The sequence below is a fragment of the Ranitomeya variabilis genome, chromosome 2 (assembly GCF_051348905.1).
Source record: "Ranitomeya variabilis isolate aRanVar5 chromosome 2, aRanVar5.hap1, whole genome shotgun sequence".
In the NCBI taxonomy this organism is placed as follows: domain Eukaryota; kingdom Metazoa; phylum Chordata; class Amphibia; order Anura; family Dendrobatidae; genus Ranitomeya; species Ranitomeya variabilis.
This window is the reverse complement of record NC_135233.1, coordinates 1,114,973,798-1,114,990,391: the sequence shown is the minus strand read 5'-3', so window position 1 is coordinate 1,114,990,391 and position 16,594 is coordinate 1,114,973,798. Positions and strand designations below refer to the sequence as shown.

The window sequence follows — 16,594 nt, the reverse complement described above, 5'->3', positions numbered from 1 at the left end:
TACTATCCCGTCGGTGGGAATTAAGGCCCACCCCACCTCGACGGGATAGTACGTCATATGGGATTAAGGGGTTAAACTGTTTGTTCTTGTTAATCTCTGTCTTCGAGTCCTTAGCGAACATCACGATTCAGTGCTTGCCGGACACCCTGGAAATAAAGCCAACGCTGGTCTGCTTACTCAGCGTTTTTGGTGGCCACGTGCTCATCAGGATGTCCGGGACTATGTAGCTGCCTGCAGTGCCTGTGCATTTCATCAGGGAAATAGATTGCATGGGCTCCCGACTGATATTGTCATATAGATAGAGTCATATCTAAGGTGTTTTGTATTTGAAAATCAGGAGGACTGGGTTACCTATTTACCGTTGGTGGGTCCAGATCTGTGTGTTGGTGACTTGGTGTGGCTGTCCTCTAGGAACATTAAGCTGAAGGTTCAGTCTTGGAAACTGGGTCCCAGATTCATCGGTCCTTATAAGATCGTAGCCATCGTCAATCCTGTAGCATTTTGCCTTGCCTTACTACCTACTTTTAGAATCCATAATGTATTCCATCCATCTCTCCTCAAAAAATATGTTGCTTCTACAGTACCATCATCTCTACCACCATCTCCTGTCATTGTCGAAGAAAATTTGGAGTTTCAGATTTTGAAGATATTGGATTCTCGGGTTGTTCGTCGGTCGCTTCAGTATCTGGTGCATTGGAGGGGGTACGGTCCTGAGGAGAGGATGTTTATGCAGCCAGACTGGTCCTGGCTTTTCACGTGGCACACCCAGATAGGCCTGATCCTGAGGTTCTGGAGGTCCCTCGTAGAAGAGGGTGTACTGTCACAGGGTTACAGCAACAGTTGGGATCCAGAAGACCGCAGCTGCCAATTGCTCCTACTCTGGCGCTGAGAATAAGCACTTCTCCTTCATTTTAAATGTGTTTACTTCTTCTGGCAGAACAGGGGTTAATCGGCCATGCTGGAAATCCCTGTTCTCAGCTGTGATCGGTTAGCCACTCCTTTTCCCTATATAATCTGGGCTCTGTTACTTATCCTTGCCAGAGCAAGCATTTTCTGCATGGCTACTGGTAAGAGAGGAGAACATATGAGACGGAGAGTTGAAGGCGTTATTAGTAACACTTGCATGGTTTGTATGAGTGGTAATTCCTTCGCTATCCTTCTCTATTTTGGTTTATTCCACTACCTCCACATACGGCTGCATTCCTCTCTTATGTGAGTGAATATTTTGTATGCCTGGAGTTTTCTGTTAACCCTTGTCTCTGTTGCCTTGTTGGGTTGGTGTACTACTGTGCACAGTTGCACCCCCTTTTCCCTGGGTAGGGGAAGAGAACAGACGGAGGGCTAACTCAGGAGATAAGGAAAGGACGGAGGCCTCGGCATCTTCGGCATCTGAAGTATCCCGGGGAGTAGGGCGAGTTAGGGCGCCCCTAGTGTTAGGGACAGGAAAGGAGCCCATGGTCCCGGGTCACCCGACAGCTGTGTCGTGACAGGTGTTTTCAATATATCAGAATGCATTTCGGACTGCAGGATGCCCCAGCCACCTTCTAGAGTGCCATGGATCGGATTCCTAGCTCCTCATAAAAAGTATGCCGCAACCAACCTAGATGACATAGTGATTTTTAGCCCAGACTGGGGTAGTCATCTATCAAAAGTACAGACGATCCTGGATGTTCTGAGAAAGGTGGGATTTACCGTACATCCAAATAAATATGCAATAGGGAAGGAAGAGGCCAAGTACATAGGCTACATGATCGGGTGTGACGAAATCAAGCCACAAGTAAACAAAGTCGATGCAATCCAGAAGTGGCCGCGACCAATATCCAAGAAGCAAGTGAGGGTATATCTTGGAGGGATATTACCGGCGGTTTATTTCAAATTTCACTGTGATTGCCGCACCACTGACTGATCTCCTTAAAGGCTCTAAATCGAAGATGGCAGAATGGACTGCTGAAACAGATGGCATTCCAAGAACTGAAGCTGGCTCCATGTAAGCTAATGGCGCTGCTTGCACCGGAATTCAGCAAAGAATTTGTGCTCCAGATGGATGCTTTAGAAGTCGGGATGGGAGTCGTGCTGTCTCAAGCGATAAATGGGGAACAACATCCCATCCTGCATCTAAGCCGGAAGCTCTAGTCCGGAGAGAAAAACTATGCCATTGTCGATAAGAGTGCTTAGCCATAAAACGGGCAGCGGATACACTGAAGTATTATTTACTAGTGTGGTTAAACTAGTGTCGAACAATGCACTTCTGAGATGGTTAAGAGAAAAGAAGGGTAAGAATGCCCACGTGAGTAGGTGGTTCTGAGGCTTTCAGGACTTAAGTTTCCACGTAGAGCATAGATTCGGGAAGTTACACGGTAACGTTGATGTCCTCTCTAGAATTTCCACTATTGTGTCTGAAGGTGCCAAACCCCACGGATGTGGGCAGAGGAAGGGGGAATATCTGATGTGGTCACTGGCAATGCATTTGAGGTTGCCATCTTCCGTGATGTGAAATCCAGAAGAAGTGTCTCTCCAGCATGTTGTGTGCTGAGTAGTGATGAGCGAGTATGCTCGGGTTTCTCCGAGCATGCTCACGTGGTCTCAGAGTATTTTGGCGTGCTCGGAGATTTAGTTTATGTTGTCACAGCTTGATGATTTTCGGCTGCTAGACAGCTTGAATACATATGGGGATTCCCTGTTTGTTAAGAAATTCTCACATATATTCAAGCGGTCTAGCAGCCACAAATCATGCAGCTGCATCGACAAACCAAATCTCCAAATCTCATGTACAGCACCATGGAATTAATGGTGCTATATAAATAAATAAATAATAATAATAATAATAATAATAATCTACGAGAACGCTGAAATACTCAGAGACCATCCGAGCATGCTCGGAGAAACCCGAGTAACGAGCATACTAGCTCATCACTAGTGCGGAGGGGTTAATCGGCCATGACAGGGTTGGGGGTTTTTGTGAGTAGCTGTGAGAGATTTGCAGGACAGCTACTCACCATATCTCCACCCCAAGGGTGTGGTCCAGCAAATAAATTTCCGGCCACTGAGTTGATTTGGGAATTGTGTGTGTTTGGAGACAATGAAGTCTCCAGTCTGAAGCTCAAGTGTGGGTTGGAATTTGTGGTTTCCCACAAGGCTGGAACTGCTATGGAAAAGAATTTCTATGTGAAAAAACCTATGGGAGAAATAGGTCAGTCGTAACTATAGAAAATGTAATGCAGGCGTCTCTGCATCCCTTTCCCTGGCAGAGACACCAACGCTCTCACCACTGTGGCCCCGCACCTCGCGCTCCTTCGCCTGCGGTCCCTGCACATCTCTGCACCTTGCTTCCCTCCCCCAGCAGAGAAGCAGAAATACTCACTGTCGCGTTTCCGGTAGTGACAAGTTCTTCTCATCAGGTGTGCAGAGTACAGCACCACCTGTTCACAACTGATGAACCTACCCTTGAACAAAATGGTGAAACTGGGAGCCGTTGGTTCCTTGTGTCACCTTTCAGCTTGAGCGATTGAGTCTTAGCCCAGCAGACACAATGACGTGTCTTAAAATCACCTACACTGCGGAGCCACAGTCAATAAAAGTGAAGCAGAGCATCGGAGGGAAGGAGATTAGGCGAGTAGTTTTATTTTTCAGACTTATCTAGTATTTTGGGGACCATAATACAGTGTAATATGATGAGGATATCATGTTATGCATGAGGGACAGTTTAGCCATCAGACTGTGTGTGGGGTACTGATTATCCATCATACTGTGTGGGAGCAGTGGCAGCGTCTACTTGTGGATAAGAGCCATCATACAGTGCATAGGGGACGGTTGGGACATCAGACTGTGTGTGAGAGACTCTAGGATCCATCATATTGTGTGGGAGCAGTGGAAGCCTCTTCTTGTGGATAAGAGAGCCATCATACAGTGCATACGGGACTGTTGGGACATCAGACTGTGTGTGAGAGCCTCTAGGATCCATGATATTGTGTGGGAGCAGTGGAAGCCTCTTCTTGTGGATAAGAGAGCCATCATACAGTGCATACGGGACTGTTGGGACAGACTGTGTGTGAGAGACTCTAGGATCCATCATACTGTGTGGGAGCAGTGGAAGCCTCTTCTTGTGGATAAGAGAGCCATCATACAGTGCATACGGGACTGTTGGGACATCAGACTGTGTGTGAGAGACTCTAGGATCCATCATACTGTGTGGGAGCAGTGGAAGCCTCTTCTTGTGGATAAGAGCCATCATACAGTGCATACGGGACTGTTGGGACAGACTGTGTGTGAGAGACTCTAGGATCCATGATATTGTGTGGGAGCAGTGGAAGCCTCTTCTTGTGGATAAGAGAGCCATCATACAGTGCATACGGGACTGTTGGGACATCAGACTGTGAGTGAGAGACTCTAGGATCCATCATACTGTGTGGGAGCAGTGGAAGCCTCTTCTTGTGGATAAGAGAGCCATCGTACAGTGCATACGGGACTGTTGGGACATCAGACTGTGTGTGAGAGGCTCTAGGATCCATCATACTGTGTGGGAGCAGTGGAAGCCTCTTCTTGTGGATAAGAGAGCCATCATACAGTGCATACGGGACTGTTGGGACAGACTGTGTGTGAGAGACTCTAGGATCCATCATACTGTGTGGGATTGCTGTGGGGTCTATTATGGTGTAAATTTGGAGCCATTATAGGGAGTTGTAGGGACATATTTTATATAAAATGCTGTTTGGGACATCACACTCGTATAGGGGGCTGTGGGGACATCATATTGTGGGGGTGGTGCTGTGGGGTCCATCATACTGCGTGGAGCACCTGTGGGGGCCATCATACTGTGCGGCGAGCCTGTGGAGTCCATCACACAGTGTAGAGGGATGCAGGGTCCATCATACTGCATACAACAAGCTATAGAGTCATCATACTGTGTGTAAGGGAGCAACATACTATGTATAAGGAAGAACTGAGGGACATCATCGCATGTATACAGGAGCAGTAGGAGACATTATGCTGTGTATATGGAAGCTGTAGGGCCATCATACTGTGTGACAATGCTCTGGAATGCATAACATGGCGAGGCTGTGGTGTACTTCATATTTTGTGGGGGCAGTGAGGTTCATCATACTGTGTAGTGGGGTGGTGGGTTTCATCATGCTGTATATACTGTTGGGGCATCATATTTTATATAGGAGAGCTGCGGGGGCATCATACTGCGTGTGGGAGGCTAAGGGGCATCATACTGAGTGTGGGAGGCTAAGGGGCATCATACTGTGTGTGGGAGGCTAAGGGGCATCATACTGTGTGTGGGAGGCTAAGGGGCATCATATTGTGTGTGGGAGGCTAAGGGGCATCATACTGTGTGTGGGAGACTAAGGGGCATCATACTGAGTGTGGGAGGCTAAGGGGCATCATACTGTGTGTGGGAGGCTAAGGGGCATCATACTGTGTGTGGGAGGCTAAGGGGCATCATACTGAGTGTGGGAGGCTAAGGGGCATCATACTGAGTGTGGGAGGCTAAGGGGCATCATACTGTGTGTGGGAGGCTAAGGGGCATCATATTGTGTGTGGGAGGCTAAGGGGCATCATACTGAGTGTGGGAGGCTAAGGGGCATCATACTGAGTGTGGGAGGCTAAGGGGCATCATACTGAGTGTGGGAGGCTAAGGGGCATCATACTGTGTGTGGGAGGCTAAGGGGCATCATACTGTGTGTGGGAGGTTAAGGGGCATCATACTGTGTGTGCGAGGCTAAGGGGCATCATACTGTGTGTGGGAGGCTAAGGGGCATCATACTGTGTGTGCGAGGCTAAGGGGCATCATACTGTGTGTGGGAGGCTAAGGGGCATCATACTGTGTGTGCGAGGCTAAGGGGCATCATACTGTGTGTGGGAGGCTAAGGGGCATCATACTGTGTGTGTGAGGCTAAGGGGCATCATACTGAGTGTGGGAGGCTAAGGGGCATAATACTGTGTGTGGGAGGCTAAGGGGCATCATACTGAGTGTGGGAGGCTAAGGGGCATCATACTGTGTGTGGGAGGTTAAGGGGCATCATACTGTGTGTGGGAGGCTAAGGGGCATCATATTGTGTGTGGGAGGCTAAGGGGCATCATACTGAGTGTGGGAGGCTAAGGGGCATCATACTGTGTGTGGGAAGCTAAGGGGCATCATATTGTGTGTGGGAGGCTAAGGGGCATCATACTGTGTGTGGGAGGCTAAGGGGCATCATACTGAGTGTGGGAGGCTAAGGGGCATCATACTGTGTGTGGGAAGCTAAGGGGCATCATATTGTGTGTGGGAGGCTAAGGGGCATCATACTGAGTGTGGGAGGCTAAGGGGCATCATACTATGTGTGGGAGGCTAAGGGGCATCATACTGTGTGTGGAAGGCTAAGGGGCATCATACTGTGTGTGGGAGGTTAAGGGGCATCATACTGTGTGTGCGAGGCTAAGGGGCATCATACTGTGTGTGGGAGGCTAAGGGGCATCACACTGTGTGTGGGAGGCTAAGGGGCATCATACTGTGTGTGGGAAGCTAAGGGGCATCATATTGTGTGTGGGAGGCTAAGGGGCATCATACTGACTGTGAGAGGCTAAGGGGCATCATACTGAGTGTGGGAGGCTCAGGGGCATCATACTGTGTGTGCGAGGCTAAGGGGCATCATACTGTGTGTGAGAGGCTCAGGGGCATCATACTGTGTGTGGGAGGTTAAGAGGCATCATACTGAGTGTGGGAGGTTAAGGGGCATCATACTGAGTGTGGGAGGCTAAGGGGGCATCATACTGGGTGTGGGAGGCTAAGGGGCATCATACTGAATGTGGGAGGCTAAGGGGCATCATACTGTGTGTGGGAGGCTAAGGGGCATCATACTGTGTGTGGGAAGCTAAGGGGCATCATACTGTGTGTGGGAGGCTAAGGGGCATCATATTGTGTGTGGGAGGCTAAGGGGCATCATACTGTGTGTGGGAAGCTAAGGGACATCATACTGTGTGTGCGAGGCTAAGGGGCATCATACTGAATGTGGGAGGCTAAGGGGCATCATACTGTGTGTGGGAAGCTAAGGGGCATCATATTGTGTGTGGGAGGCTAAGGGGCATCATACTGTGTGTGGGAAGCTAAGGGGCATCATACTGAGTGTGGGAGGCTAAGGGGCATCATACTGTGTGTGGGAGGCTAAGGGGCATCATACTGTGTGTGGGAGGTTAAGGGGCATCATACTGTGTGTGCGAGGCTAAGGGGCATCATACTGTGTGTGGGAGGCTAAGGGGCATCATACTGTGTGTGGGAGGCTAAGGGGCATCATACTGTGTGTGGGAAGCTAAGGGGCATCATATTGTGTGTGGGAGGCTAAGGGGCATCATACTGAGTGTGAGAGGCTAAGGGGCATCATACTGTGTGGGAGGTTAAGGGGCATCATACTGTGTGTGCGAGGCTCAGGGGCATCATACTGTGTGTGGGAGGCTAAGGGGCATCATACTGTGTGTGGGAGGCTCAGGGGGCATCATACTGAGTGTGGGAGGCTAAGGGGCATCATACTGTGTGTGGGAGGTTAAGGGGCATCATACTGTGTGCGAGGCTCAGGGGCATCATACTGTGTGTGGGAGGCTAAGGGGCATCATACTGTGTGTGGGAGGCTAAGGGGCATCATACTGTGTGTGGGAGGCTAAAAAGGCATCATACTGTGTGTGGGAGGCTAAAGGGGCATCATACTGTGTGTGGGAGGATAAGGGGCATCATACTGTGTGTGGGAGGCTAAGGGGCATCATACTGTGTGTGGGAGGCTAAGGGGGCATCATACGGTGTGTGGGAGGCTCAGTGGCATCATACTGTGTGTGGGAGGCTAAGGGGCATCATACTGTGTGTGGGAGGCTAAGGGGCATCATACTGTGTGTGGGAGGCTAAAGGGGCATCATACTGTGTGTGGGAGGCTAAGGGGCATCATACTGTGTGTGGGAGGCTCAGTGGCATCATACTGTGTGTGGGAGGCTAAGGGGGCATCATACGGTGTGTGGGAGGCTAAGGGGCATCATACTGTGTGTGGGAGGCTAAGGGGCATCATACTGTGTGTGGGAGGCTACGGGGCATCATACTGTATGTGGGAGGCTAAGGGGGCATCATACTGTGTGTTGGAGGCTAAGGGGGCATCATACTGTGTGTGGGAGGCTAAGGGGGCATCATACTGTGTGTGGGAGACTGTGTGATCCATCATTCTATGTGTGAGCGAACTGTGAGGTTCATCACACTTTGTGTGGAGGAGCTGTGGAGTCTATGATACTGTAAGTGAAGGGGTCGTGGGTTCCATCATACTGTCTGGGGGGAAACTGTGGGACTCATCATTCTGTGTGTGGGATTGTGATTACCATTATATTGTGTGAAGGTGCTGCAGGGTTCATCACAAGGAGAAGGATGGTATGGAGGCCATCTTACTGTGTGGGGAGCTGTGGTATCATCACACTGTTAAGGGAGCTAGGGGGCACATCATACTGCGCACACAAAGCTTTGTGGGACATTTTACCCTGTAGGGGGCTGTGGGGGCACATCATACTGAGCACACACAGCTAACGGGACATCTTACCATGTATATGGAGCTGGGGGGCACATCATATTGAGCACACAAAGCTAACGGGACATCTTATCATGTATATGGAGCTGGGGGGCACATCATACTGCGCACACAAAGCTAACGGGACATCTTACCATGTATATGGAGCTGGGGGGCACACCATACTGCGCACACAAAAGCTTAGTTGGATATCTTACCCTGTATAGGGGGCTGTGGGGCACATCATACTGCGCACACAAAGCTTTGTGGGGCATCTTACCCTGTATAGGGGGCTGGGGGGCACATCATACTGCGCACACAAAGCTTTGTGGGGCATCTTACCCTGTATAGGGGGCTGGGGGGCACATCATACTGCGCAAACAAAGCTTTGTGGGACATCTTACCCTGTATAGGGGGCTGGGGGGCACATCATACTGCGCAAACAAAGCTTTGTGGGACATCTTACCCTGTATATGGAGCTGGGGGGCACATCATACTGCGCACACAAAGCTTTGTGGGGCATCTTACCCTGTGTAGGGGGCTGTGGAGCACATCATACTGCGCACACAAAGCTTTGTGGGATATCTTACCCTGTATAGGGGGCTGGGGGGCACATCATACTGCGCACACAAAGCTTTGTGGGACATCTTACCCTGTATAGGGGGCTGGGGGGCACATCATACTGCGCACACAAAGCTTTGTGGGACATCTTACCCTGTATAGGGGGCTGGGGGGCACATCATACTGCGCACACAAAGCTTTGTGGGACATCTTACCCTGTGTAGGGGGCTGTGGGGCACATCATACTGCGCACACAAAGCTTTGTGGGACATCTTACCCTGTATAGGGGCTGTGGGGCACATCATACTGTGGACACAAAGATTTGTGGGATATCTTACCCTGTATAGGGGGCTGGGGGGCACATCATACTGCGCAAACAAAGCTTTGTGGGGCATCTTACCCTGTATAGGGGCTGTGGGGCACATCATACTGCGCACACAAAGCTTTGTGGGACATCTTACCCTGTATAGGGGGCTGGGGGGCACATCATACTGCGCACACAAAGCTTTGTGGGACATCTTACCCTGTATAGGGGGCTGGGGGGCACATCATACTGCGCAAACAAAGCTTTGTGGGACATCTTACCCTGTATAGGGGGCTGGGGGGCACATCATACTGCGCACACAAAGCTTTGTGGGGCATCTTACCCTGTATAGGGGGCTGGGGGGCACATCATACTGCGCAAACAAAGCTTTGTGGGACATCTTACCCTGTATAGGGGGCTGGGGGGCAAATCATACTGCGCACACAAAGCTTTGTGGGGCATCTTACCCTGTATAGGGGGCTGGGGGGCACATCATACTGCGCAAACAAAGCTTTGTGGGACATCTTACCCTGTATAGGGGGCTGGGGGGCACATCATACTGCGCACACAAAGCTTTGTGGGGCATCTTACCCTGTATAGGGGCTGTGGGGCACATCATACTGCGCACACAAAGCTTTGTGGGGCATCTTACCCTGTATAGGGGGCTGGGGGGCACATCATACTGCGCACACAAAGCTTTGTGGGGCATCTTACCCTGTATAGGGGCATCTTACCCTGTATAGGGGCTGTGGGGCACATCATACTGTGGACACAAAGCTTTGTGGGGCATCTTACCCTGTATAGGGGTCTGGGGGGCACATCATACTGCGCACACAAAGCTTTGTGGGACATCTTACCCTGTATAGGGGGCTGGGGGGCACATCATACTGCGCACACAAAGCTTTGTGGGACATCTTACCCTGTGTAGGGGTCTGTGGGGCACATCATACTGCGCACACAAAGCTTTGTTGGATATCTTACCCTGTATAGGGGGCTGGGGGGCACATCATACTGCGCACACAAAGCTTTGTGGGACATCTTACCCTGTATAGGGGGCTGGGGGGCACATCATACTGCGCACACAAAGCTTTGTGGGACATCTTACCCTGTATAGGGGGCTGGGGGGCACATCATACTGCGCACACAAAGCTTTGTGGGACATCTTACCCTGTGTAGGGGGCTGTGGGGCACATCATACTGCTCACACAAAGCTTTGTGGGATATCTTACCCTGTATAGGGGGCTGGGGGGCACATCATACTGCGCAAACAAAGCTTTGTGGGGCATCTTACCCTGTATAGGGGCTGTGGGGCACATCATACTGCGCACACAAAGCTTTGTGGGACATCTTACCCTGTATAGGGGGCTGGGGGGCACATCATACTGCGCACACAAAGCTTTGTGGGACATCTTACTCTGTATAGGGGGCTGGGGGGCACATCATACTGCGCACACAAAGCTTTGTGGGGCATCTTACCCTTTATAGGGGGCTGGGGGGCACATCATACTGCGCACAAAGCTTTGTGGGACATCTTACCCTGTATATGGAGCTGGGGGGCACATCATACTGCGCACACAAAGCTTTGTGGGGCATCTTACCCTGTATAGGGGGCTGGGGGGCACATCATACTGCGCACACAAAGCTTTGTGGGGCATCTTACCCTGTATAGGGGGCTGGGGGGCACATCATACTGCGCACACAAAGCTTTGTGGGACATCTTACCCTGTATAGGGGGCTGGGGGCACATCATACTGCGCACAAAGCTTTGTGGGGCATCTTACCCTGTGTAGGGGGCTGTGGGGCACATCATACTGCGCACAAAGCTTTGTGGGACATCTTACCATGTATAAGGGGCTATGGTGACCCCATTAGTGTTGTTATCTCACTTTAATTGGGAGAAACTAAACTTAATGAGATTTGTCCTCTCAATCTCATCATCGCTCGTTCAGACTTTGATTGCACAGTGTGAAGGGGCCCTTAGTCTCTCACCTCTAGACTTGTTAATGCCCTTAAGGTTTTGAAAATAATGTGACTTCTCTACAAATCTCCAAAATCATAAATCACATACAATAATTGCGTAAGGTTTCAGCGCATAATTCCCATTTTCTACTTCTCTGTAGTACTTTCTGGTAGTTTCCATAAAACTCTTTATATTAATAAAAAAAGAAAACACACAACATCGGAGACCCCTTTAGAAAGGTAGAAAGGTGCATCTCCAAGACATTCTCCAAGCAGAGGTCGGTGCTTCTATTGAGTGGCCCGATGCTTCCTTGAACTGCACTTCCAGCTAATGACACTAACACACACAAGATGGACACACATTGGGGTGCTCTCAACAAATCCACCGCTCACCACCTCACAGAAGCGGGAAGTGTAAAGCCCCATCCGTGTCCCACCTCTGATCAAAGCTCTAGAAGAAAAGTTCTGGAAACCACTGCACATTAGAAGCAAATCCCCGATCACCAGAGGACCAGAAGGTGCGGAGTACTGGATCCTGCCATTGTCCTAGCTTCCCCAATAACTGTGTCCGAGACGTTCCCATCAATCATCAGGGGAAGCACAAAGGAGACCAAGACATCCAGACCACGTTCCACAGCAAACCTGCTCCTCTTCCATGATCATCAGCGCACATCCAGAGACGGGCAAAATCATGTCACACCAAATAACAATTATTATACTAACAATAATTACAGACACAAGTTCTCATGCTTCGCACTGACGAGGGCCAACAGCCCGAAACACCGTGTCTGCGAATTGAGATACTGATTTGGCTTTTATCCTAAGTCATATTGCACGACTCGTTAAAGGGTTGATTGTGACTTGTAGGATCGCTACTTCCAACAGGTGGCGCTGTAGAGTTAAGTCCTCTTTTTTTCAGCAGAGGCAATTTGCAGACACGTGTATGTACGGCCAGAGTCAGTGGTGAGGCTGTATTATATCTGCCAGTGCAACCACAGAAACGGCCACAAAGAAATGACCACAAAGAAATGACGGAGGTCTCCTCTTACCTGGTGATACAAGAGGCCGGAGCTCCTCCACCACAACGTCCTTATACTGCTCCCAGTGTCCTTCTACATAATCCCACTCCTCCATGGAGAAATAGAGAGCGACGTCCTGACACCTGACAGCAACCTGACAACCAACGAGACCGGCATCACCCACAATCCTCCAGTGTACACTGTATAATCTCCCAGCAGTCTCCTCTCATCACCCAGAATCCTCCAGTGTATACTGTATAATCTCCCAGCAGTCTCCTCATCACCCAGAATCCTCCAGTGTATACTGTATAATCTCCCAGCAGTCTCCTCTCATCACCCAGAATCCTCCAGTGTATACTGTATAATGTCCCAGCAGTCTCCTCTCATCACCCAGAATCCTCCAGTGTATACTGTATAATCTCCCAGCAGTCTCCTCTCATCACCCAGAATCCTCCAGTGTATACTGTATAATCTCCCAGCAGTCTCCTCTCATCACCCAGAATCCTCCAGTGTACACTGTATAATCTCCCAGCAGTCTCCTCTCACCACCCAGAATCCTCCAGTGTATACTGTATAATCTCCCAGCAGTCTCCTCTCATCACCCAGAATCCTCCAGTGTATACTGTATAATCTCCCAGCAGTCTCCTCTCATCACCCAGAATCCTCCAGTGTACACTGTATAATCTCCCAGCAGTCTCCTCTCACCACCCAGAATCCTCCAGTGTATACTGTATAATCTCCCAGCAGTCTCCTCTCATCACCCAGAATCCTCCAGTGTATACTGTATAATCTCCCAGCACCCTCCTCTCATCACCCAGAATCCTCCAGTGTACACTGTATAATCTCCCAGCAGTCTCCTCTCATCACCCAGAATCCTCCAGTGTATACTGTATAATCTCCCAGCACCCTCCTCTCATCACCCAGAATCCTCCAGTGTACACTGTATAATCTCCCAGCAGTCTCCTCTCATCACCCAGAATCCTCCAGTGTATACTGTATAATCTCCCAGCAGTCTCCTCTCATCACCCAGAATCCTCCAGTGTATACTGTATAATCTCCCAGCACCCTCCTCTCATCACCCAGAATCCTCCAGTGTACACTGTATAATCTCCCAGCAGTCTCCTCTCATCACCCAGAATCCTCCAGTGTATACTGTATAACCTCCCAGCAGTCTCCTCATCACCCAGAATCCTCCAGTGTATACTGTATAATCTCCCAGCAGTCTCCTCTCATCACCCAGAATCCTCCAGTGTATACTGTATATCTCCCAGCAGTCTCCTCTCATCACCCAGAATCCTCCAGTGTATACTGTATAATCTCCCAGCAGTCTCCTCTCATCACCCAGAATCCTCCAGTGTATACTGTATAATCTCCCAGCACCCTCCTCTCATCACCCAGAATCCTCCAGTGTACACTGTATAATCTCCCAGCAGTCTCCTCTCATCACCCAGAATCCTCCAGTGTATACTGTATAATCTCCCAGCAGTCTCCTCTCACCACCCAGAATCCTCCAGTGTATACTGTATAGTCTCCCAGCAGTCTCCTCTCATCACCCAGAATCCTCCAGTGTATACTGTATAATCTCCCAGCAGTCTCCTCTCATCACCCAGAATCCTCCAGTGTATACTGTATAATCTCCCAGCAGTCTCCTCTCATCACCCAGAATCCTCCAGTGTATACTGTATAATCTCCCAGCAGTCTCCTCTCATCACCTAGAATCCCCCAGTGTAATCTCCCAGCAGTCTCCTCTCCGCTCAGCACCCAGAATCCCCCAGTGTAATCTCCCAGCAGTCTCCTCTCCGCTCATCACCCAGAATCCCCCAGTGTAATCTCCCAGCAGTCTCCTCTCATCACCCAGAATCCCCCAGTGTAATCTCCTAGCAGTCTCCTCTCCACTCAGCACCCAGAATCCCCCAGTGTAATCTCCCAGCAGTCTCCTCTCCGCCCATCACCCAGAATCCCCCAGTGTAATCTCCCAGCAGTCTCCTCTCCGCTCAGCACCCAGAATCCCCCAGTGTAATCTCCCAGCAGTCTCCTCTCCGCCCATCACCCAGAATCCCCCAGTGTAATCTCCCAGCAGTCTCCTCTCATCACCCAGAATCCCCCAGTATAATCTCCCAGCAGTCTCCTCTCTGCTCATCACCCAGAATCCTCCAGTATAATCTCCCAGCAGTCTCCTCTCATCACCCAGAATCCCCCAGTATAATCTCCCAGTAGTCTCCTCTCATCACCCAGAATCCCCCAGTATAATCTCCCAGTAGTCTCCTCTCTGCTCATCACCCAGAATCCTCCAGTGTAATCTCCCAGCAGTCACCTCTCCGCTCATCACCCAGAATCCCCCAGTGTAATCTCCCAGCAGTCTCCTCTCCGCTCATCACCCAGAATCCCCCAGTGTAATCTCCCAGCAGTCTCCTCTCATCACCCAGAATCCCCCAGTGTAATCTCCCAGCAGTCTCTTCTCATCACCCAGAATCCCCCAGTATAATCTCCTAGCAGTCTCCTCTCATCACCCAGAATCCCCCAGTGTATACTGTATAATCTCCCAGCAGTCTCCTCTCATCACCCAGAATCCCCCAGTGTAATCTCCCAGCAGTCTCCTCTCATCACCCAGAATCCCCCAGTATAATCTCCTAGCAGTCTCCTCTCATCACCCAGAATCCCCCAGTGTAATCTCCCAGCAGTCTCCGCTCATCACCCAGAATCCCCCAGTGTAATCTCCCAGCAGTCTCCTCTCCTCCCATCACCCAGAATCCCCCAGTGTAATCTCCCAGCAGTCTCCTCTCCTCCCATCACCCAGAATCCCCCAGTGTAATCTCCCAGCAGTCTCCTCTCCTCCCATCACCCAGAATCCCCCAGTGTAATCTCCCAGCAGTCTCCTCTCCTCCCATCACCCATAATCCCCCAGTGTCATCTCCCAGCAGTCACCTCTCATCACCCAGAATCCTCCAGTGTAATCTCCCAGCAGTCTCCTCTCCTCACCCAGAATCCCCCAGTGTAATCTCCCAGCAGTCACCTCTCCGGTCAGCAGCTCAGTGATCTTGTTGGCCAGTTCTAGGACCTTCTTCTCAGGTGTCGGGGAGTGCAGGGGTTCTGTGATGGGGCTCTGGATCTTGCTCCGTCCTCCGGACATACAGGGGGTCACACGGTCACCGGACGTCTTCTTCACCACCGTGTGCTCCTGTGTACAGTGACAGACGCCGATCACCACAGATTCTATCCATCTTATCAGTCCTGTTATATTAATAGAGATCAGAGTGATCTCATGAGAGACTCTCACCTTTCCCTTTAACAAGTCGATTATCTCCAGGGCGAGGAGTAATATTCTTGCAGTCATGTTGCTGTTGTCCTGGTCGCTCCTCGTTGGGTCATTTTTCATCCTGACGTCCTGGTACTGATCCTTCTGTCCTTCCATGTACTCCCACTCCTCCATGGAGAAATAGACAGCGGCATCCTGACACCTGACAGGAACCTGACACACATATTCCAATATTACCCAGAATCCTCCAGTGTATGACAGTAGAATTTCCCAGCATTCCCAGCAGTCACCTCTCCAGTCAGCAGCTCTGTGATCTCGTTGGTGAGATCGAGGATCTTCTTCTCAGGCATCGGGGAGTGTGGGGCTTCTGTGATGGGGCTCTCACTCCTGCTCCCTCTTCCGGATACATGGAGATGGATGATGGGAGTCACACAGTCACCTGATGTCTTCTTCTCTATGGTGCATTCCTGTGTAAGGAGAGATGATGAACAACATGATTGAAAAATAATAGCTGGACCTGCCCATCTTCCCAACTGGAGAACTCATGTGGCTCTCATTGCCTGTTTCTGCTGGTTTACGTTTTATTGTTTGGGAGGTTTACGGGCCCTTGGAGAATGAAATTGGTAGTCAGCCAAAACTTGTTTTCAGTGGTTTGTTGGTGGGATTCTCTTGGCAACTTTGTTAGCGGTGTGGTGATACAGCAGTGAGGCGTGAATATAGCAAGATACAATCAAATAGCGATACGACAGACCATTCTATGGAGTTCAACTATAGAAGGTAAGGTAGAAAATCTGTAGACTTCTCAGAGAAGAAAAGCAGATCCTCTGAAAGACATCCTATTAGCTATACTAACAATGGAAGCAGTGTGACAATAAGAGACTTCTCCTGGCTCTTCTCTGTGGTTCTATCAATAAAATCTATGAACAACAGGAGAGGGGATGAAGAGGGATGACTATGAGGAGGGATGACTATGAGGAGGACT

At 50.2% G+C, this 16,594-nt stretch overlaps 1 protein-coding gene across 5 annotated transcripts in view; it reads right to left on the bottom strand.

The window, feature by feature from the left end:
* Positions 1–16,594, bottom strand: part of LOC143808876 (uncharacterized) — a 986,487-nt gene that overhangs the window by 892,981 nt on the left and 76,912 nt on the right. For 4 of the 5 annotated variants that reach the window (XM_077292026.1, XM_077292028.1, XM_077292027.1 and 1 more), the window contains exons 3-6: positions 15,903–16,079; positions 15,634–15,825; positions 15,370–15,534; positions 12,387–12,510 (exon numbers count right to left, since the gene is read on the bottom strand). In XM_077292026.1, the coding sequence (XP_077148141.1) occupies positions 12,387–12,510; positions 15,370–15,534; positions 15,634–15,825; positions 15,903–16,079 (658 nt within the window). The remainder of the gene's footprint in view (positions 1–12,386; positions 12,511–15,369; positions 15,535–15,633; positions 15,826–15,902; positions 16,080–16,594) is intronic. The other variant, XM_077292030.1, reaches the window with a different exon arrangement.